At 42.4% G+C, this 21916-nt stretch overlaps 2 protein-coding genes across 8 annotated transcripts in view; both read left to right on the forward strand.

Moving 5' to 3' along the window:
- MFF (mitochondrial fission factor) overlaps nt 1-6647 on the forward strand; it is a 38023-nt gene extending 31376 nt beyond the window's left edge. For 5 of the 7 annotated variants that reach the window (XM_054040444.1, XM_054040443.1, XM_054040445.1 and 2 more), the window contains 3 exons: nt 336-398; nt 5118-5202; nt 5758-6647. In XM_054040444.1, the coding sequence (XP_053896419.1) occupies nt 336-398; nt 5118-5202; nt 5758-5889 (280 nt within the window). In that variant the 3' untranslated portion in view covers nt 5890-6647. The remainder of the gene's footprint in view (nt 1-335; nt 399-5117; nt 5203-5757) is intronic. The other 2 variants (XM_054040447.1, XM_054040450.1) reach the window with 1 other exon arrangement.
- A 1755-nt stretch (nt 6648-8402) lies between these two features.
- On the forward strand, nt 8403-17077 carry MRPL44 (mitochondrial ribosomal protein L44). The gene is made up of 4 exons (XM_054040239.1): nt 8403-8609; nt 11069-11537; nt 14498-14676; nt 15739-17077. The coding sequence occupies exons 1-4, from the start codon at nt 8446-8448 to the stop codon at nt 15908-15910; spliced, it is 984 nt and encodes a 327-aa protein (XP_053896214.1). The 5' UTR covers nt 8403-8445; the 3' UTR covers nt 15911-17077.
- The last annotated feature ends 4839 nt before the right edge of the window (nt 17078-21916 follow it).

Here is a 21916-nt window from a genome sequence, read left to right on the forward strand (position 1 = left end):
TATATCAAGAGCTCTTATTCACAGACTTGAATCTCAACAGCATATATTCCCATAAATCAGTCTATACCATCAAGAATGACTAGGTTGTTACGATAGCTGCATACTTTTATGGTTAGTGCTATATTAAATAAAAAGAATATTATATGGGGTATTTTGAAAATACAGTTTACGACACGATAGTAACTAGATATTATATTGTATTGAAATACCATACAATATAATTGAAAATATTTTGACATTTCTTTGTCCTTGTTTCTTTTGTTGTATCTTTTCTCTGTGTTTATGCTGTTTCCTGCTTCTGTCTTGTGCCTCCTATCTGCAATAACCTGCCGTAGGCCTGTGTTACGAGGTGGGTCGGCTGCTGCCACTTCCTCTAACCCTCATCATGAAAACACCAGGTAAATGTATTTCTTTTTAGTCAGGGTGCACTATTTTAGGCTTTAAAATTTCATGACATAATTGTTCTTGATTACTGAATCCCAAAATAGTTTTTGGGCCACTTATGCTTAACATAACACTTGATCAACATTCTTTCTGTGCATAGAGATGTTCCATAGGGCATGACCGTATGCCCATCACAGTCATTAGCAAAGCTCTCATTAAGGTTCAGGTTCTTAAAATATGTTGTAAGCTTTAGAATTCAGTTTCAATATATCAATTGAAGCTTTTAATCTATGATAAAAGCACATGTGGTAGTATGTCCATTGGGCCTCTGACCTGTGCTTTTCTCTGAGGCCTGGTCTACACTGCGGGGCGGGGGGGGGGGGAGATCGATCTAAGATACGCAACTTCAGCTACGAGAATAGCATAGCTGAAGTCAACGTAGCTTAGATCGACTTAGAATTACTTACCTCGCATCCTCGCGGCGCGGGACCGACTGCCGCTGCTCCCCCGTCAACTTTGCTTCCGCCTCCCGCCGAGCTGGAGTTCAGCAGTCGACGGGAGAGCAATCGGGGATCGATTTATCGTGTCTACACTACACGCGATAAATCGATCCCCGATAGATCGATCGCTACCTGCCGATCCGGCGGGTAGTGTAGACATACCCTAAAGGAAGTAAATAAATTGGTGTGAAGCCAACTAATATCTAAAGTGTGTATAAACAGTAAAATGTAGAAGTTTTCAATAATGTGCCTATTATTGTTTTGCATGGGGTTTCCCCCATCCATTTTTCTGTTAGATGGGTGTCATTTCAATGTAAGTGGGTAAAAACCTAATTTATGATCTGATGGCTGAGACTCTGAGAAATAAAGCTTTCTTTCTGCATATTATGTAAATATCACATCTTCCACCTCTCACTCTTTACCACCCCTGCCATCTCCCCAAAGTAGACATCCTAAATATACAAAAGTTTTAAAGATTTTTAAAAGCTGAGTAGGGATGGTAACTCCTTTTTCTGTTATCTAAACATTAGTGTTTTAAAATCAGAAAAATTGGTCTATAAAAATAACCCTCAACAGATCTCCAAGTCCGGATCCATACAGATCATTCTTGTGGGTTGACTTGGGAATTTATAGCTTTCTGGCTCTGCTGATTACAATCTGGATCTCATATTTGGAAGGGGATTGGAGGTTGGTGAGGTGATAATGATACACTTGTCATAGACTTACCATAACTGCTGCAGTCTGAGGTTGGAGTCCACCTGTGTCATTGGAGTGATGGATCTGTTTTCAATATGCCATTTGAGGAGATTGATAGAACCAGTGAGGTTTCAGCCAGCTCTGAGGGATAGGATTGTGGTGCCAACAGACTTGTTTGCAAGTGGTCTGGTGGAAATTGTATATGCCTTTTTTTTCTTTTCTTTTCTTTTCTTTTCTTCAGCCATTGATGCAGTAGCCCCTAAAAGTTCCCTACTCCCTTACAAATGACCTGTGACAGGTTAAGCAAAGGGAGATGGCTGGAGCAATTGTAGTGGAAAGTCTGAGTGATTTAAGTATTATGCCACAGCTATATCTGAAGCAAGAAAAAGGCCTTTGTGTCATCACAACATTAGGAAATCATGTAATGTGGAACCATTTAATATAAGCTGCCTCCACCTGGCCTCAGTATCAAGTCTTCCTTGCTGTGAGGAATTTTCAAGTTTCTGCACATATAAATTTGCTCCAATCCAGATAGAGCTTTCTACCTCTGTGGCATAACAGCACTATCCTGAGGGGACTAATGCAGAGTTGTCTTTGAATTCCAGCCAGTGTCGCTTCCTGCAGTTCTGGAAGGGGATGGGGGCAGTTAGGCCCATCAAGAATGTGTATTTTTATTCTCTCCAGGCTATAGTTAGGTAAAACCTGAGGATTCATTTCCTAGATGGCCTGTGAGATTATCCCCTTAAAACAGCTCAAGGACAGGTACATTCCCTCTCTGGTTTAGGGGACTGTGCCTAGTTCATATTTTTTTCCTCCAGGAAATCTGCCCAATAAAGATGAAACACAATTGTACTCATCAAGTCTATGGATACTGGTTATCTCTGAGAAAGGATCCTTGGATTCAAATTTAGTTTTTTCTACAATGTTTTATAAAACCTAGACCAGCAGAAATCTTCACAGTGGTTTTTAACATACTGAAATGTAGATTTAAACATTCCTCTGCTGTATTTGCAACCTGATTGCTGCAGTGGAGAGATCCTGAAAGTGAAACACTTCATTGATTTTCATATAGTCCAAGCTGAGGGAAATGGAAATAGTAAACAGCATAAATAACACACAGTAAATTGAATTTTAAAAGTCCCCCTGTTTTAATTATCCTTATAGGTAAGGAAATGTTTGTTGTATAGTGACTGAGGATATCAGTGGCTCTTTTGACAGGAGGTTGTCTAATCAGGTTGTCCCTTAACAAAGTTCACTACAGTTCCTTGCCTTTCAAAAACTAGTTTTTTCACATATCAATTGATAATCCAGCCAATCTCTTTCAGACACAGCATCTCTCAGGGTTCTCATTGTTATCAAAGCTTCAATTTAATTTTTTTAAACCACCAAAATATTGACAAACTACAGGGTAACTGACCTGTAACTAGAAGAAATTATGAATTCTAGTTAAATTGTGTATTCAACTAATTGCACTCTACAGAAACTTGTTTCACTATAAGTGGCCCAAGAGAATGTTAAATGCAAAACTTTCCTTATTTAAAGGGACACTGCCAATTAAAAGAATCCCACTTGCATCTGATTTTTTTTATTAAGTGAAACCTACATTTACTATAATTGAGGGATTATGTACAAAAATTCATTTTCTAGTTTTTCTTTTCTGCATTTACCAGCGCTCTGTATCTTAAGTCTCATTGTTTTTCCAGTATAAGCAGTCAGTTTCCCATGCTGTTTGCAGGGTTTTTTTCCCCACATCATAACATCACATCAGGAAAGAGAAATAAATAAAATAGGAAAATGTGACTTTAAAGCCAAAAAAAAAAAAAAAAGGTCAGACACTCAGATAAAGATGTAGTACCTGAGATTACTTGTAACTGTTATTTGCTGCAAGAAAATCTGATTAAGAGGTAGCCTTTGATGGTCGTTTACCAGGTTTCTCGAACTGTCAGCACCATGCCAGCCTCTAATAAATGTGCTTTAGTCAGGATTAATTTGGATAGAAACCCTTCTTGATTAATGTAGAGTTAATTAGCTAAATCTACACTAGAGTTAAATTAGTGCACTCTTTGTCCTTCTTTTAGAGCATAAAATAATCATCATATTGAGCGGGCTGTCCAGGAAGTGGCCTGGAAACAAATTTATTTTCTAAAGGGTACGTCTATACTGCACGCCACTGATGGCAGTTGGGTACATGTAGCTACATGCTGCATTCACACTCTATTGTGTAGCTACCTCAGTGAAAGGCTGTGTCAGGGGAGAGGCAGCAAGGAAAGATTATGGCAGTGGAGAGCTCTCTTTCCACTCTGGCAGCGGGGAGGCAGTGGGACTCAACACTGCTAAAAATAGCAGTGCAGATGGGGATGGTACTGCTTGAGCATGTAGAAAGCCTGGTAGGGTACACACCCACAGTGTTCAGGCAAGTCTTCACTTGTGTAAGCAGTGCCTCATCATCTATCCTGTTCTTTATATTCATGCTGGGGAGGCATGCAGCATATGTACTCTAAATGCTGCTGCAAGAAGTGTGCAGTGTAGCTGTACCCTAAGGGTTTATGAAATTCAGTGGCAGTGATTCAGAACTCATTGGCAAAGGCTTTAATAGCTTCCCAGTCTCTGGCTGAGAGCTAAGAGTATCAGGAGCTCCAGCCTCAACAGCTGTCAGTTTGGGGGAGATTATTATTAGCTCCCTAGGGTAAAATACCCTCTTCCAGCGTCTTCAGAATTATATAAAAATGATTTATTTCTGAACTCTTCTCTAGGAGGCTCTTTGTTGGATTATGACCTCAGGGATAGTAGCTTTTCTTTGTTTGCAAAGTTTCTAAGCCAACAGTTCTCAAACTGTGCTTCAGCCCTGGGTGGCAGCACTTAGGTTACAGAACCCTTGTCTGAGGCTGAAGCCCCTGGGCTTCAGTTTTGACATCCCACTCCCCAGCCCAGGGCAGCCGGGCTTTGGTAGGCTCAGGCTTCGGTCCCCGCTCCTGGGGTCATGTAATAATTTTTTTTTCTCAGAAGGGGCTTGTGGTGCAGTGAAATTTGAGAACCCCTGTTCTAAGCTAATACACATTCTCAAGTTTTTTGTTTTTTTTTTTGTCAAAATAAGCATTTAGTTTGAATATTGTATTTATTTGTTGTTCCTTCATGTAGGATATATTTTTGAGGTTTTGGCTCAAGCTCTTTGCAGGTTTCAATATTAGATCAAGCAATTCTGAGAGATTTACCTTACGGTCCAAGCCACAATAAAGATTACTTCCCCCATTTCTTTGTTTTGTGGAGCATCTACAAAATACTTAGTCCTGGAAAGCATTAAAGCCCCAATTCAGCCAAGCAATTAAGCACATGCAAACATTAAAGTAAATGGGACATGAGCCCTTGTTTAAGTGTTTTCTTGAATTAGGGCCCTAAAGTATCAGATGTTTTTTTAAAAGTTGAAAAAGAGCTTTTTTTCTGAAAATTCCTGTTTGTTACAGAGAACATCAAATAATGTACCAATTACTCTTCACTCAACATGTAGAGCATCTAAACTTTTTTCCTCCCTTCTGATAGGTATGGTCTTTCAAACTTGGACACAACACTTGAGGGAACTCCAGATGACATGTCAGTTGTGGATGCTGCTTCCTTAAGAAGACAGGTATTTAAAATAAGCTTGCTAGTGAGATAAAGAAAAAGATTTAGAGTTGAAAATGGGAGAACAGGTTAGATATGCGATTTCTGTATAATTTGCAAAGGCAGAATATCTCTGACATCACATCTGTGGTAATTGGTCATCTCTGTATTCACTGGCGCAATTGCATCTAAAATACTCTGTATTATTCTGGGCATCTCAATGTCAGAGGGATGTTGGCAAACACAAAGGAATTCATAGAAGAATAACAAGTATGGTGTATAGTGGTCTTGAAGGATTGACTGATTGATGAGGAAAGAAGAAAAGAGTTAAATATAGCATGACTATGTAACAGTTAAGAGGAGGGGAACCCAGCTTTCTACAAGATCAATGCAAATTATTTTCCTAATAAAGAACTGAACAAAAACTGGAAAATTTTGTCCTTAGTCAATGAACCTCCTAAACAGTGAGGTTGTGCAATCTAATCTTTAAGAATAATGCATTCTACATACTTTTTTATATATTCTTTAGAGAATCTAGCAGTCTTATACCGGGCACTAAAGCAGACTTTCTTTTTTTTAGATAATCAAACTTAATCGCCGTCTACAGCTTCTGGAAGAAGAAAACAAAGAGCGCGCTAAAAGAGAAATGATCATGTACTCAATTACTGTAGCTTTCTGGCTACTCAATAGCTGGCTATGGTTTCGGCGCTAGACACAGCTCTCCAAAAAGATTTAATAGCTGGAAATATAAAAATTTGCAAAATTTTTTGTCTCTAAATGGTATGCTGTTTTATAATCCATGCACTGAGAACTTCTGCCACAGAAAAAGGCTGTAGAGTTACAGTGTTAAAGGGACATTCTGTGACTCAGTAATATTTATTTTTATCAGTTTGTACTCACATACTTACAGTATTGTCCCTTTGCATGTCTCAATGTAAATATAAATAGACTCATTTTGGAAAGGAATTTGCTTCTCTGCTATGTAAGGATGGTGACCTGCAGAAATAATCATTGTCTCTCTTGTGGTAGGAAGAGAATGGATTTGGAAAAGAAAGTCTCTGTAAACAAAGTACATAATACAAGTATGAGGTTTTTTTTTATTGTTGTTCTCTTGTTAGATGCAGTAATTTTATGGTTAAACATTATTGCACCAGTTTTCCTTTAGCCAAACTAGTTACAGCAGTGTGCCAGATTTAAAAAAAAAAAAAACACAAACAAAAAACCCCCAGCAACCTTAGTTCATGAATATATCCCTCGTTTATGCACATGTACAGATTGAATGAAAGGCATTCTTTGCTAACATGATTCAGCAGATTATCCAGTGTGTAATATGTATTTTCATATTTTAGCTTTAATTTTGCAGATGTTTTTCTATAAAAGACATTTTTAAGCAAGTCTATCTGTGAGTGATCTAAAGATTATGAAATATAAGGTACCAATGTAGTGTATTTAATAAATCTGTCAAACCAACACAGAATTTAATGTAAGTTTTTAAAAGGTTTTTATTACCTGTCTTATCTTGGGAATTCTTAAACACTGTTTCATTCAAATGTGCAGGAATCCTGTATTTTGAGACAAAAACATATTCTTCCTTCAAAATGCTAAATATACTTCCTCTTCACTTCCTCTAGCCAGGCATCATTTCCAGAATCACTGCCCCAAAACTACTTATCTGTTTCATTACGTAAAACTAGAGATGTTGAGTATCTTCATAGATATCTCATCTACCTCTCTCATAGGTAGAAACAAGTTTATTGAATTTGCTATTCATAACATGTTTTCCAATTTGGAAACTTACTGAGATTCAGCATGTGCTTTTTATTTCTTAAATTTTAAATCAATTATCTTTAACTTTAAAAGGCAGCCAAAGAATTTTCTAAAAGGCAAAGGAAGAAAATCTGTAGGGTCTGTATTAAAGGCAAAATATCCTAGCGTTCAGTAATTTCTGGTTGGAAGCAGGTTTCCCATTTTGTTGAATGTTATATGTTCATCACCACCCCACTCATGCACACCCTTTGGGTTTTGTCCACACTGTGCTACAAGCAATTGCCTAGTGTGTTTGTTTATTTTTAGTTATTTAAACAGCCTGGCCTCCCCCCCCCCCCCCCCCCGTCTTTATCCTTAAAATGTATATGATCAGCTGAGAGAGGGTGGGATGAGATGAGAGTGCAGCCCTTCATTGGCAGTGAAGGCTGTTGATCTAGGACAGCGGTGCATGCTTTAGAGCTCCTGAGAAGAGTTAACTGGGTGCTGTGCTGCTGTGTGTATTAATGCAGCAACACTGATGTGTGCTGGGATGAGGCAGCACTGCAGCTTTCTGGCCTGAGTTGCCAATTATGGTTGGACGTATTCTTGTAGGTTTCATCACATGACATAATCTTTAATTCCTGGAGATTCAAGGACAATCTTGGAAGGTTGGCAACCCTAAATTGGGGTCAGAGCAGTGCCCAGGTGCATAGGCCCTTGCCTAGGCAGCTGCTAAGTTATGTCTTCACTACCTGCTGTACTGGTGGGTAGCAATCGATTTATCCGGGATCGATATGTCTCGTTAAGACACGATATATTGATCCCTAAACATGCTCACCATCGACTCTGGAACTCCACCAGACAGAGCGGCGGTAGCGCAGTCGAGGGGGGAGCCGCGGCCGTCGATCCCGTGCTGTGTGGACCCCAGGTAATTCGATCTAAGATACTTCGACTTCAGCTACACTATTCGCGTAGTTGAAGTTGCGTATCTTAGATCGATCCCCACGCCCTAGTGTAGACCAACCCTTAGAGAGGGCAGGGGCAGCAAGAGGTTATGGTAAAGGGTCTGGTCCCTTCTCTTCCCCTAGCTGTGTGAGTGACCCTGGGGCATCAGGCAGGAACGTGGGCGGGGTCGGCGACTCTGAGCTTGCAAAGGGGGGAGGGACCGGCGTAACCTGAGCTCCTGAAGGCCTGGCCCTGGCCCAGCATTGGGCTAACGGGGGCCTAGGGCGCTGTCCCCGCCCGTGCACAGGCCGGCCCGGGCGCCCTTGCAGGGTAGAGGTGGGCCCAGAGCCCTACAGCTCCCGGCAGGCAGGGAGGCAGGCAGGCCTGGGGGGAGGGCTGTGGCTGGAGCAGCGCCTACTGGGAATTGAAGTCCCCAGAGCCGCCCTGTCCCTCGGGCGGGTCCCGCGCTAAGGCGCGCCCGGAACGTTTCTCCCCGGAACTGAAGGGCCGAGGGCTGGTTCCCGCGGCCGGGTCTCATGGTGAACTCCTTCCTGTTCCCAGCCCGCGCCGAGCAGCTATGGCCACGGGGCTGTTACTGCGGGCGCCTCGTCGCCTCCTGGCCGCTGCCGGCGGGGCCGGGCGGGCCGCGCTCTGCCTCCAGCATCAGCAGCGCCGGGACAAAAAGCTCTGGCTCCGCGCCTACCTGGAGCAGCAGCGGCTGCGGGCGCCCGCTACCCGCCGGTAAGAGCCGGGTCCAGCGCTCCGGGGTTGGATCCCCCCGGCCCTACCGCCCCGTGCTGGGGGCTCCCTGTCCCTTCCGGGGCCCGGCTCCTTCCCCTGCCTCGTTCCCGGTCGCTCCGTTCTTCCTCGCCCCTTCCGGCTTCTGCCCCCAGCTACCCCCGCTCCCGGGCCCCGAGTCCGGGCGGAGGTGGAGAAAGGTCATTGGTAGGCCCATGCTAGGCTGTCCCGGGTCTCTGCATCCCTTCGCGCACCCCACGTCCTGGGGCTTTATCACCATCACTCCTCTTGCTGGAGCCCCGCGCCCCATCGGGAACCAGCACAGGGCGTGGAGGCGCCTGGCCCAGACCAACACTGTTGTTTATTGTCACTATTACAGTAGCGTGCGCTGGGTCCTGCCCCCCACAGCTCAGTTTTAGTGCAGACAAGGTGCATGGGACCCTCGTCCAAAATCCTCCCTCGCAGGCTTCTTTTGCATAATGCCAACACAAAACTTGACCATATTTAGAGTGCTGGTGTGCTGAGGCTCTGGCCTATGGCAGGCGTAGCCAAACTTACTGATCCTCTGAGCTGCATACGACAATCTACAGAAGTTCAAGAAACGGGGCATGTGCCTGCTGAGGCTCGGGGCGTCAGCCACACGGGAGGGGCCTGCCGGGGCTCGGGGTGTCAGCCACATGGGAGGGCCCTCCCCCCCGGGTCTGAGGCCCAGAAGCCCCTAGCCCAGGGGCGGGCAAACTTTTTGGCCTGAGGGCCTCATCGGGTTTCGTAAATTGTATGGAGGGCCGGTTAGGTGGCTTAGCCCCACCTCCTATTCAGGAGCGGCGCCAGGGTTTTTGCCGCTGTAGGCAGTAGCGCTCCTCCTCTGAGCATTCGGCGGCAGGGGTCCTTCTGTTCCGTGTCTTCAGGGCACTTCGGCAGTGGGTCCCGGACCGAGTGAAGGACCCTCTGCCGAAGACCCGGAGCGGAAGGATACCTCCCCCTCCGCTGAATTTCTGCCAAGGACAGCAAAATGTCGCCCCCCAAATCCTGCTGCCCTAGGCGACTGCCTAGGGTCGCCTAGTGGAAGCACTGGCCCTACTCCTATTTGCCTCCCCCTCCACCCCAGACTCCTGCCCCATCCAACCCTCCCCCCCGTTCCTTGATGGCCCCTCGGGACGTCTGCCCCATCCACACACCCCCACTCCCTGTCCCCTCGCTGCCCCCAGACTCCCGCCACCCCATCCAACCTCTCCTCTCATTCCTGACGGGCCCCACCCCAGACCCCTACCCCATCCAATCACCCTTTGTCCCTGTCCCCTGATTGCCCCTTGCCACCCCATCCAACCACCTCTCCTTCCTGACTGCCCCCATTCAACCTCCTGTTCCCCCCCCAACCCCTATCCACGCCTCCACCCTTAACTCCCCTTCCTTCTATCTAACCTCCCACACACACTCCGTGCCCCCCTACCGCGCTGCCTGGAGCACCGGTGACTGGCAGCGCTACAGCCACGGCATCAACCACGCAGCACAGAGCACTGGGTCAGGACAGGCTCAGCAGCTGCGCTGCCCCGGGAGCTCACAGCCGCACCGCCCAGGGCATTGTGCCGGCAGTGGAGCAAGTGAGCTTAGGCTGTGAGGGAGGGGAGACAGCAGGAGGTCCGGGGCTGGGCAGGATGGTCCCGCGGGCCATAATTTGCCCGCCTCTGCCCTAGCCCCACCACTCTGCTGCAGAGCAGAAGCCCTGAGTCAGCCCCCCCCCCCCCCTCTGGTAGATGGAGAATGGGAAGTTGAGGGGGGGCTCCGTGAGCTGCACTTTAACTGTAAAAGAGCAGCATTTGGCTCTCGAGTTGTGGTTTGGCCTCCCCTGATCTATGGTGCTGAGGCGTATGGTCTCATTGTTTCCTTTTACTCCCCTCTCTGTATCTGTTTATCATTTCTTATCTTATACTTAAATTATTAGCAGTGTGGGGGCAGTGGCTGTCTTTTGTTCTGTGTTTGTACAGGGCTAGCACAATAGGGTCCTGATCCAGGGCTCCTAGGGACTATAGTAATGCAAACAACAAATAATAATATTTGGGGGCATGTGATCTGGTGGGAGGAGGTGCTGGCAGCCCTGCATGGCATCTGTCAAAAGGGTTCACACAGGGACATGTCTTTTGAAGAAGGGAGAAGGGCAGGTTAAGGGCTAGCAGCCTCATAGGCTATGAGCTGCAGACAACTTCTTCCCAGCCTTTGAGATGCTATATTTAGAGCCCTGCATGGATACAAAATTTGTATCAGCATCCAAACCACGATCCGCAAAAACTGTCTGGATGCAGACTCTAGCAATAAGCCTACTTGAAGATGTCTGAAATATTCTGTTTATTTTTACATTTCCTTTTAATAAATGGTTTCATATCTAAGCTGTTTAGTGGAACAGATGACTATCTGTCTGAAGATCTGTTCTACTCTTGAGTTCTTTCTCTCTTGTATGTTTATAGTTCAGAGAAGCCTAACTGGGATTACCATGCAGAGATACAGGCTTTTAGCCACCGACTACAGGAAACCTTTTCCTTGGACCTCCTCAAAACTGCATTTGTTAATTCTTGTTATATTAAAAGTGAGGAGACCAGACGCCAAGAACTTGGGCTAGACAAAGAAGCGGTTGCCCTCAATCTCCAGGATAATCACAAACTTTCTGAACAAGGGGTATCTCTTTCACGCTCTTACCTCACTCAGTGCTTTGAAGATGCTTATCCAAAGATGCCCTCTGAAGGGATACGAGCCCTCGTTGATTTTCTCACGAGCCAGGAACTTGTGTCTTATGTGGCCAGAAACCTATCCATACAGGATTTAACACTTTGTGCAGAGTTTCCTGTCCCACCCAGTGTGCTGCAGCAGACTTTCTTTGCTGTAATAGGGGCATTGTTTGAAAGCAGTGGGCCGCAGAAAACAGGGATATTTATCAGGGTAAGTACTACCAGTTACAGGTATTATTTTTATTTCTTTGGCACCTCTCTAAGGCTGTAGCGGGATCCCAGTATCAAATTATAAGACCAAAAATAAAAATAAATAAATAGTAGCTTATCTCTGACAGGCAGCAAAAGCCAGACCCCCTACAAACTTATTTCCCACATTCAGGTCTAACTGACATGCATATATGCAAGAGCTAGGAGAAATACTCCACTTAAGGACAGAACCATCTGTTGTGCACATAGAAAATGGGAAATGACTGCCTAGAAAAGGGTACTGCAGAAAGGGATCTGGGGGTCATAGTGGATTAAAAGCTAAATATGAGTCAGTATAACACTTGCAAAAAAAGCCAAACAGCATTCTGGGATGTATTAGCAAGAGTTTGGTAAGCAAGACATGAGAAGTAATTCTTTCATTCTAGTCTATGCTGATTAGGCCTCAACTGGAGTATTTTGTCCAGCTCTGGACACCACATTTCAGGAAAGATGTGGACAAATTGGAGAAAGTCCAGAGAAGGACAACAAAAATAATTAAAGGTCTAGAAAACATGACCTATGAGGGAAGATTGAAAAAACGGAGTTTGTTTAGTCTGGAGAAGAGAAGACTGAGAGGGGACATAAGTTTTCAAGTACGTAAATGGTTGTTCAAAGGAGGAGGGAGAAAAATCGATCTCCTTAACCTCTGAGGATAGGAAAATAAGCAATGGGCTTAAATTACAGCAAGGGCGGTTTAGGTTGGACATTACGAAATATTTCCTAACTGTCAGGGTAGTTAAGCACTGGAATAAATTGCCTACGGAGGTTGTGGAATCTCCATCATTGGAGATTTTTAAGGGCAGGATACACCTGTCAGGGATGGTCTAGATCAGTGGTCCCCAACTCTGTGCCCGCCATGGCACCCGCCTACTGGCTGCCGGACAAGCAGCCGCTGAGAAGCGGCAACGTCAAGAAGCGTTGCTGACGAAATGGTGCTGATTTTTGGCGGCGATGCCTCTTGGCAGCATTTCTGCAGCTGCTTGTCCGGTGGCCACGCTCCTTGGCGGCTAGTCATCCAGCGCCCACCACATGGAAATGTTGGGGACCACTGATCTAGATAATACATAGCCCTGCCATGGTGCAGGGGACTGAACTAGATGACCTAGAGGTCCCTTCCAGTCCTATGATTCTACTTTACCTAAGCCAACCTCTACTTTTCAAGGAATAGCAACTTACTTATTTATTTAAGTAGCACTGTTTGCTTTTGGCCTGATTTGTTAGATATTTTATGGCTGAATCAGTGGCTACAGTATAACTTTTTAAACAGTTATTTGATGGTTAGAACAGTCATGAAACTGTTCCAGAAAAACTCTGCAGTTTCTTAACATTATACATAGAAAGTCAAATCAGTTCAGAGATTTGTTAACAAGAGTCTCTCTGGAATCGAACATCGAAAGGTTTCTTATTAAAATATATTGTGAGAAGTCGTTTTAACAGTTGCTATCCTTCCAGTTTATGCCATTTACTTACTTCTATTTTGTATCAGAGAAATGTCAGCTAAGAGACATACTATGAAACAATCAAAGCCATGTTACTTCTGTTGCATGACATTCAGATATGTCTGTAGGAAAAAGCAACTATTTAGAAAATTCTGTCTCATTGTTTAAGGGATCATGAATTTCATTCAAAATATCTTGTAATACATTTCTGTATTGGATTTTCTACCACAACTCTGTAGTTAGTTAGCACTTACAAAGCACTCAGTACTGCGTAGCTAATCCCCACATCATCCCTGGAATGCAGGTAGTGGTATTCCCATTTTATAATTGGGGGAATAACAGAGACAGAGAGATTAAGTGACCTTGCCCAAGCCAAGCAGCAAGTCAATGGCAGAGTCAAGCCTAAAGTTCCAGGTTTTGGGTACGCTAGCTAGCTTTATAGCCATGATTCAGCATTGGTTCTATTTCGCCAGTGGTAGCAATGGTAGAAGCTGCAGTGTTCAGAGGACTTGAACATGAATTTTTTCCACTGTTGTCTAAACCACCCAAGTCCTGTCTATACTACAGCATCCACTGTCGCTGTCACCAGTGGTGAACTGGAGCTACAAGATATGCTAATTTAGTTGCGGCCTAGGAATTTCAGCTTGTACTGCCTTTTAGTACAGAACAGCAGGCTAATTGGAGGGTAGTGGAAGCCCTGCTGCTCTCATAACTATGTTAAGAATTAATTTTTTGTAGTTATCCTTCTTAATGCTATTATTTAGCAAAATATTTGAAAAGAAACAAAAAGTGAAGTGTCTTTAATCTTTTTGCAAAACAGTTTGTAAAGACTATTTTAATGTTAAGTCCTAGCAATTTGAATGTCTCAGATGGTGAGAGGTCTCATTGTAGTTCTCAACCATCCTATATAAACCCTGAGTAGCACTTTCAATATTTGTGATTTTAATCTGGATTTTGTGAAGGCTTTTATTTTCCAGGTGGCCTGATCCCAGTTCTCCCTTTAATTAGAATCCCTTATATGGCAGTGATGTTTAGCCTTCGGTGGTTTCTTAATGTAATTTTGAATAAAGGAGTGACCCAGCTAAAAGTGAATTAAAATCTAAAGTGCCTCACAAGCACAGAGCAGTCAAAGTACCATTTATTTCAGAAATGTACATTTAGAAAACGCAAAATATCCCTACAGGTTCGTTCATAAGAATTCTGTAGGAACTATAGCTAGGGAGTTACATGAGTATGTATTTTGGCACATGGGTTGGCACCAGATCCGCTGAGCTGTGTTGTCTTTCACTATAAGAATGCATGGGAGACTCTGGTACCATAAAAATTCATCAACCTTAATTTAAAGGCACACTGCACATAGCGAAGCTAGCAACTTACTGTTAACTGCTCCTCTCCTCCCTTTCCCCTTATATTACTTTTGTTGGCAGGGGCACCAGAGCACTCATTCCCCTTCCTTTCTGATAATTGTAATGTTTTTGTCCAGGACTTCTTAATTCCTCAGCTGATTGGAAAAGACCTTTTTGAGATCTGGGATGTTATAAACCCAATGGGTTTGCTAGTGGAGGAACTGGCCAAGAGGAATATGTCTGCTCCAGAACCAAGACTTACCAGGCAGTCAGGAGCCAGTACAGTTCTTCCACTGTACTTTGTTGGATTGTACTGGTTAGTAAAACGTTCATCTGAAGTCAAACGGATTCCAGTTTTGGGGGGAGGGAGGAAGGAAATGGTCTGTTTTTCACAAGTTGCCCTGGTTAAAGTTGCCACGTAAAAATAATTTTAGAAGAAAGATGCAATTTATGCAATGGACTTTTATATAAACGTTTGAGGATTGACATGTTTTTTCTCATACAGATGTATAAAGAGACAGTCCCTGTCTCAAGGAGTTTATAATCTAGTATAGACATATGCAGTACATTGAATGCAGGTGCAAATTTTAATAGGGTTCTTGCAGACGTTGTTGAACAGCTTTGAAAAAGAATGAAACTGTTCCATGCTTCAGGGGTAGCATGGGAGGAGGATGCAAAAGGGAAGTGGGATTGACAAGAGAATCCTCGAAGTACAAGAATTACTTTAGAGTATTTAAGGCCAAATCGTGGCCACATTTATGTTGCCATGAAGATAGTTCAATTAGGAGAGAAACAATCTTTGAATAAATCTATTGCTGAACTGTGTAAAGAAAGGACACTTTAAAATGATTGTTTACAAGGAAAAGAGAGAGGGATATCACGATGATGTACTTGTATATTTTTTAAAAGTTCTAACAGAGATTGGATAGTTCAGGCAATTGGTAATGGAATGTGAATCTGAATTAACACCGTTGTACTTCTTCAGGAATTCAGTGTAATTCTTACTTGAGTGTCCATCAATAAGTATATATGCATGTATGGGGGGGAGGGATAGCTCAGTGGTTTGAGCATTGGCCTGCTAAACCCAGGGTTGTAAGTTCAATCCTTAAGGGGGCCATTTAGGGATCTGGGGCAAAAATCTGTCTGGGGATTGGTCCTGCTTTGAGCAGGGGGTTGGAAGGGACTCCTGGGGTCCCTTCCAACCCTGATATTCTATGATTCTATGTACAGTTGCCCAAAAGACCACTATAATCTAAATGTTTTCCCTCCAGTAAATATGAAATGCTGGTTAGAGGACTCCTATCATATATTAATGGTGCACGGTGGTGTTCACAATTTTCTCATGAAGACATTTACTTGATTTTTTTTTTTCTCCCAGCGATAAGAAGCTTATAGCTGAAGGTCCTGGCGAAACAGTGTTAGCTGCAGAGGAAGAAGCTGCCCGTGTGGCACTGCGGAAACTGTATGGATTCACTGAGAACAGGCAACCGTGGGACTACTCTAAACCAAGAGAGGGATGGAGAGCAGAAAAGGCTATTAGCAACACTTAGACAACTAAGCCTACTTCTTCTCTCTATCCACAAAAGCCATGTTCTCCATGCTAAGTATAAATGTGTTTCAGAAAAGCAAACTTCAGCAATTCAGCTCTTTGGTATAAAGGATATGTTTTGAAAATTCCAGCCATCCATATACTTTTAGAATTCTCCAAACTTGAATAGATTTATTTCCTTCTGTAAAATGTTTCCTATTATAAAGTAACTGAGGAAAATGTGATATTTCTTGTCAGTAACAAAGCAGGAGGGTCTTCCCCACTGAGTTCCCACTATTTGTCTAAGAACTTGATTATATGTCCAAGCACATAACTCTTAAGAATGTATTGTAATCTGTGACTGCCTTTTTTTTTTTTTTTAAGCAAACTGTCTCCGTATAGGAAAAAAACTTATGTACAGGTATCTGGACCAGTTTTGAGAGTATTAACAACAAATCAGCATTGAATTAAAAATGTAACATTAGCATGAGATGTGCATCTGAAGTCAGTTGGCCTTGAGCTGTGGTAAAATCCACAGATCAGAATACAGGATATGCTCTGACATCAGATGCGTACACTGATGCTGTTAAGGCCTTACCAACAGTTTGCTTGCTAATTTGGTAATTTATTGTTCATTTGCCATAGACATTTGCCATTTGTTTCTAGACACTGAAAGAGAGCGTATTCTTAATTAGAAAAAATTGTGTTTGGAGTGACAGGGAGGAAAGAGCTTAAGTTTCTACATGATATAAAAGTAAATCAACAGAGTACCTTCTTTTCTTGTTGGCCTAGTGACTGCTAATATTAGGTTGACAAAAGATCTTGGTGCTTCATATTCGCTAACTGTTTGTTTCACCCATCCAATAGAATTCACCCCTTCTTTTGAACGGCTCAGACTGAACAGTTTTCTAGGCCTGCACAATATTGGATTATATGAAAATCTATTTGCCTTTGCACCACCCCTTTCTACCACTCAAAACATTTGGCTCAAAAAGCTGCTTTAATGAGGATGCTACTATATCATTACATGCTCAATACAGTCTGATGGTTTAGCAGTGGGTACTGTTGATCATACAGAAAATAACTTTTTTTCCGTTTGACATTCAAAATCTGTTGTGTGCAGTTGAATCTCTGAAAGTTTGCATCTGTACATTCCCAATGTGAATAAAAGATTTGCATCTGGAATTCATTTTAGTCTAACTCGTCTTTATCAAATAAGTCTGTGATTACCTACAGTTTGGAACAGGGGTAGTCAGGCAGGACTAGATAACTCAGGTTTGGTTTTGTGATATGGAGCTTTTCATCTCAGTCACCAGTAAGACTCCACTCCAGGTAAAATGGTCATTTATGGCCAAAATCTGATCTTTTCATGAAACTCCCATAAAAGGAGAGAACCAGCATAGTGGTGTTGATGGAGGGAGTCTGAATGTGTGGGAAATTCAGAGGATAGTTCACTGGTGCTCCCTTGCCTGATACCATGCCGATGGTACTTGAGAAATGCATTCATTAGGTGAATCTACTTGAGCAATTATGGGTGGCTGTGCTGCCTGACGGAGGGGGCAAGTAGCCATATGTATCTGCTGGCCAAAACCCCAGTGTAGGGTGGGGGAGCAGTGGCAAAGCAGGTACAAAATCCTCCACTGTCCTGAGATTGCAGTAGTGACTGTGAAACAGCTCTGTAGCCTGGGCATGAGAATTCCATCCCACAATATCCACGGAGCTCCCTAGTCAAGTCCTACTGACCAGGGCTGTTTTTCAGAGATGAAGGTTTGGCCCTAAGATATAATAAAACTGTAGCCTAGTTAGTCAATTCAAAGAAAGCCACAAATCTGTCATTGTTCTGACATGTATCTCTGCACATGTGAAACGCTTGCGAGTAGATAAGTGTAGTCTTTCTGCTTGCTTCTAGTACTTCAATTTACATATGTGGAAAAAATAGTTTCTGACTAAAATGCACAGCATCATGGTCGATATAGCTTGAAATGAGAGTAATAAGATATGGGCTCAGGAAGGTCTGGTTGCCTACCTTAGGTTTATCTGAAAAATTACAGCTAAAGAAAATGCTGCTCTCACTATGACAAACTTGAGATCCACTGAAAAAGAATAGACATCTACCCACAATGCAGCACTCCATTCAGAATGTATGATAGCATCTGAAAAGAGGAAACTAGTTCATGCTTCTATTTTTCAATTGTGCAGTATTTCTGTTTTAAAAGGACTCTCAGAATTTTTACCCCCAAAAGGTGGGTGGGGGTGTGTAAAAGAAAACATTTTGCCAGCAGATTGGCTTTTAAAAAGAACTGCATGAAGCTACTCCACAGTTCAGAAAATTGGAATGTCATAGTAGAAATGAGTTTGGGGGGTGAGTGCAGGTGGAAAATGAATGGTGCGGGGTATATTGAATTTATTGTATAATAAGTATGTGGAATTGCTCCAGTCAGAAGCCTGGATTTATTAGTAAAAGACAGTTTGGGAACAGATGAAGTGAAATGGAGACAGAATTAAGGAAGGAAGGAAGCAGAGGATTTAAGGAATGAAACAAACAAAATGAAGATATTAAAGCAAGAACTTTTCAATTGGCTTTGCAGTGTTTCATATGCCACATGTGTATGTCTTTTTCAAACAACCTGATGAAGTGAGGCTTCCTTTACTCTTCAGAAAAACAGTTACACTGATCTGAGATGTAGGGTAAGCAATTTTCAGCCCTGGACCAGTGATGGTTTAAGGCAGGGATAGGCAACCTATTGCACGTGTGCCGAAGGCTGCATGCGAGCTGATTTTCAGTGGCACCCACACTGCCCAGGTCCTGGCCACCGGTCCGGGGGGCTCTGCACTTTAGTTTAATTTTAAATGAAGTTTCTTAAACATTTAAAAAACCTTATTTACTTTACATACAACAATAGGTTTGTTATATATTATAGACTTATAGAAAGAGACCTTCTAAAAACGTTAAAATATTACTGGCACGTGAAACCTTAAATTAGAGTGAATAAATGAAGACTCGGCACACCACTTCTGAAAGGTTGCCGACCCCTGGCTTAAGGTGAGAACTAACATTGTAAGAGTTATGCCATTGGAAAGCCAGGGAAGCCTAAGTTTCCAACAGGTTATTGTTTCTAGCTCTGGAAGATCCTGAGATGTTGTACTTTAAAACTAACATTATTATGTCTAGAAAGGCTGCTCTGGTAATTGAGGTTTCCAAAATGTTATTTTTCTTTTCCTCTGAGACAGTAGGACTCATAGGCCGGATCCAGTTCCTATTCAGGTTAGTAGGAGTCTTTCCATTCATTTAGACAGAAGTTGGGTAGGACCCAGGGGATATACAGAATACCCAGTGGTGGTGTGGTTTTTTTTGTTTTTTTTTTGTTTGTTTTTTTAAGATTTCATTGGTTTCATGAGTTTGTCATAATTTGCAGTAACTCAGGTCTAGTAAAAGCTATCCCAAACGCATGTTAATAAAAGCTTAAGCCCACACCACCCCATTATGTATTATTTCACAGGTAGCTAATGTTTGGAAAGCAAGAGCTTTACATTCCCCGCCCCCCTTTTCAAATCAAATGTTACAATGCTGTATTATGTGGGTCAATAGCTCAGCACCCAAAATAACCCTGTCATAACAGACTAGAGTGTGAATATATGATGACTGAAAAGAGGGTTTCTGGTTAAAAAAAAAAAAATTTAGTTTTCAGCTTCCAAGAGTCTGAGCTAGACTGCAATTCAGCAAAGCAGTTAAGCACATACCTAATGTATTTAGTTTAGTGGGACTAGCATGTGCTTAAATGCTTTATAGGACTGGGATAATTCACATGCTTTAAATTAATCACATGCTTAAGTGTTTTGCTGAAATCAGGCCATAACAAATATCTAGGGGGAAATATCTTTAAAACACTTTTTCAAAAGACCCTTGTCAGTTTCTACAGAGTCTGATAAAAATGCTCATTTCCTCTGAAAATGGAGATTACAGGAGTGATTGTGCATGTCTGAAGTCAGTGGGAATTTTGCCACTGACTTCCATGGGTGCAGGATTACTTCCATGGGTGGAAGGAGCCATGTAACTAGCTGGCAAAAATTCTGATTACATGTATTCAGCACAACTGCATAGCTCGCATTCAGCCAATGTATCCTCCCTCATATAATTTCTCATGGGACAGGCCGAGAAGATAGTAAATCAAGCAGCTTTTAAAACGTATATGTCACTTTAAAAAAATCAATACAGTCCATTACTGCAATCCAGTTCCATTATCACTGATGTTCATTGTGGAAATTATCATGGCCACTAAATTAACTTGGCATGAACTAAGGATGTGTTAGATACTTAGCACTCACGGAAATATATAATCTGTTAAAATCACCTAATTAGTCAACTTGTTACATTTTTCTTTATACTGCACTTTCTTAACTCTTTCAAACCTCGCATTTAGTAAGGATTATAATACAGTTACAATTAATACATCAGGTCACAGTAATAATTTCTTGTATACATAACTTGCAATACTCAGTGTCATCTCTATTTTAACAATCAAATTTGCCTAAAGCACAGTATTCTGTGTTGGTTCTTTTCCAGTTTCTTTAATAAATAATACCCTGCCTTGAACTTTCTATTGATATTTAACATGCAAATATACATTAGTGTGGATTTAAGTCAATTTATAAATATATAAAGTGGATTGAATATCAGTGGTGAAATCTTGACTCCACTGAAGTCAATAGGGAGTTTTGCTGTTCGGAATCAGAAATTCATCCCTAAGATCAAATATTCTGATTGTGATTCATCTCTCCTTATATGTAACCATGAGAACTCTCCTTCCTTTCTCTTACCATATTATTAAGCTGACTTTATTTTAAAAAAGGGAAGATACTTTCTCTTGTATTGAAGTCCTGGTTGGGCATCTAAAATGAATAAATTCCTGTTGCACACAGTAGTTTGTGCACTTTTAACAAGTTATGTCTGATCTCAAGAGTTGCTGGTGCTGCACCTTAGACCATTCATTATCACAACCTCTGCTCTGTACATCCCCCTATTCTGAAGATGCAACTTGCTCTGATTTTGGCAGCCAAAGACATTGCCACTGCAAGGAGCACCAGTGAATCACAGAAACAATAAATAAAAGGGTCACTACTTTTCATTTTGAATTTTCTAATTTTATAGAATAAAAAAGTCAAAATTAAATCTTTTGTCAAAACACTTTTTAAAAAAAAATTGGAGAGTTTCAAAATTGAGTTTTGTTCTGATTTGGAATGAAACTAAATTTCAAAATCTGTCACAAAATGGAATTTCTGTCCTCTACAGAGCTAGTTTTGAAGTTTAAAAAATGCTAGCATGATTTATGGGGCCAACTGTTTGATAGCTGATATTTTCTTTAAAGCCCCAGCTCCTGGAGTCAAGTGATTACATGGGAATCTCAGCCTTCGTTCTTTTAAAATGTAAATTTCTAGCTTTTGTGGTTTCAGAGAAAACTTGAAAATGTGAACTCAAAAGGTTAAAAAAAACATTTTTTAATTTTAAAAATCCCTTACGATTTTTAAGCCAGTCTTCTGATTTTTTTTTTATGCCTGAGTCCTGAACAGTTGGAGCTGGTAATATAGTAAGAAGTTCCGCTCATTAAACAAGCGTGATGAAGTCCATGCTTTCTTCCTGCCTAACATAGATAACTGCTATTACCCTCAGTTTAGTCTTACCTCCTCGGTCTCAGTCCATTTTATCTGTTCTAAAAAGCAGTTTCATAGGGTAACACAGGGGTCGGCAACCTCGGGCACGCGGCTCGCCAGAGTAAGCACCCTGGCGGGCCGGGCCAGTTTGTTTACCTGCCGCGTCGGCAGGTTCGGCTGATCCGGCTCCCACTGGCCGCGGTTTGCCGTCCCAGGCCAATGGGGGTGGCAGAAAGCCGTGGCCAGCACATCCCTCGCCTGCGCCGCTTCCCGCCACCCCCATTGGCCTGGGACGGCGAAAAAAGACAGAACAAAATCTTATACATAGTACACCTCACCATTTGTGTGAGGCTTTACGTGGGAGGGCATGGAAAGGTGC

This window comes from Malaclemys terrapin, chromosome 9 (assembly GCF_027887155.1).
Source record: "Malaclemys terrapin pileata isolate rMalTer1 chromosome 9, rMalTer1.hap1, whole genome shotgun sequence".
NCBI classification, from domain to species: Eukaryota; Metazoa; Chordata; order Testudines; family Emydidae; genus Malaclemys; species Malaclemys terrapin.

Coding starts and splice junctions, on each gene's coding strand:
- MRPL44 (XM_054040239.1), top strand. CDS start 8,446: ATGGCCACGGGGCTGTTACTGCGGGCGCCTCGTCGCCTCCTGGCCGCT. Junction 8,610..11,068: donor CGGGCGCCCGCTACCCGCCG/GTAAGAGCCGGG, acceptor GTATGTTTATAG/TTCAGAGAAGCCTAACTGGG. Junction 14,677..15,738: donor TACTTTGTTGGATTGTACTG/GTTAGTAAAACG, acceptor TTTTTCTCCCAG/CGATAAGAAGCTTATAGCTG.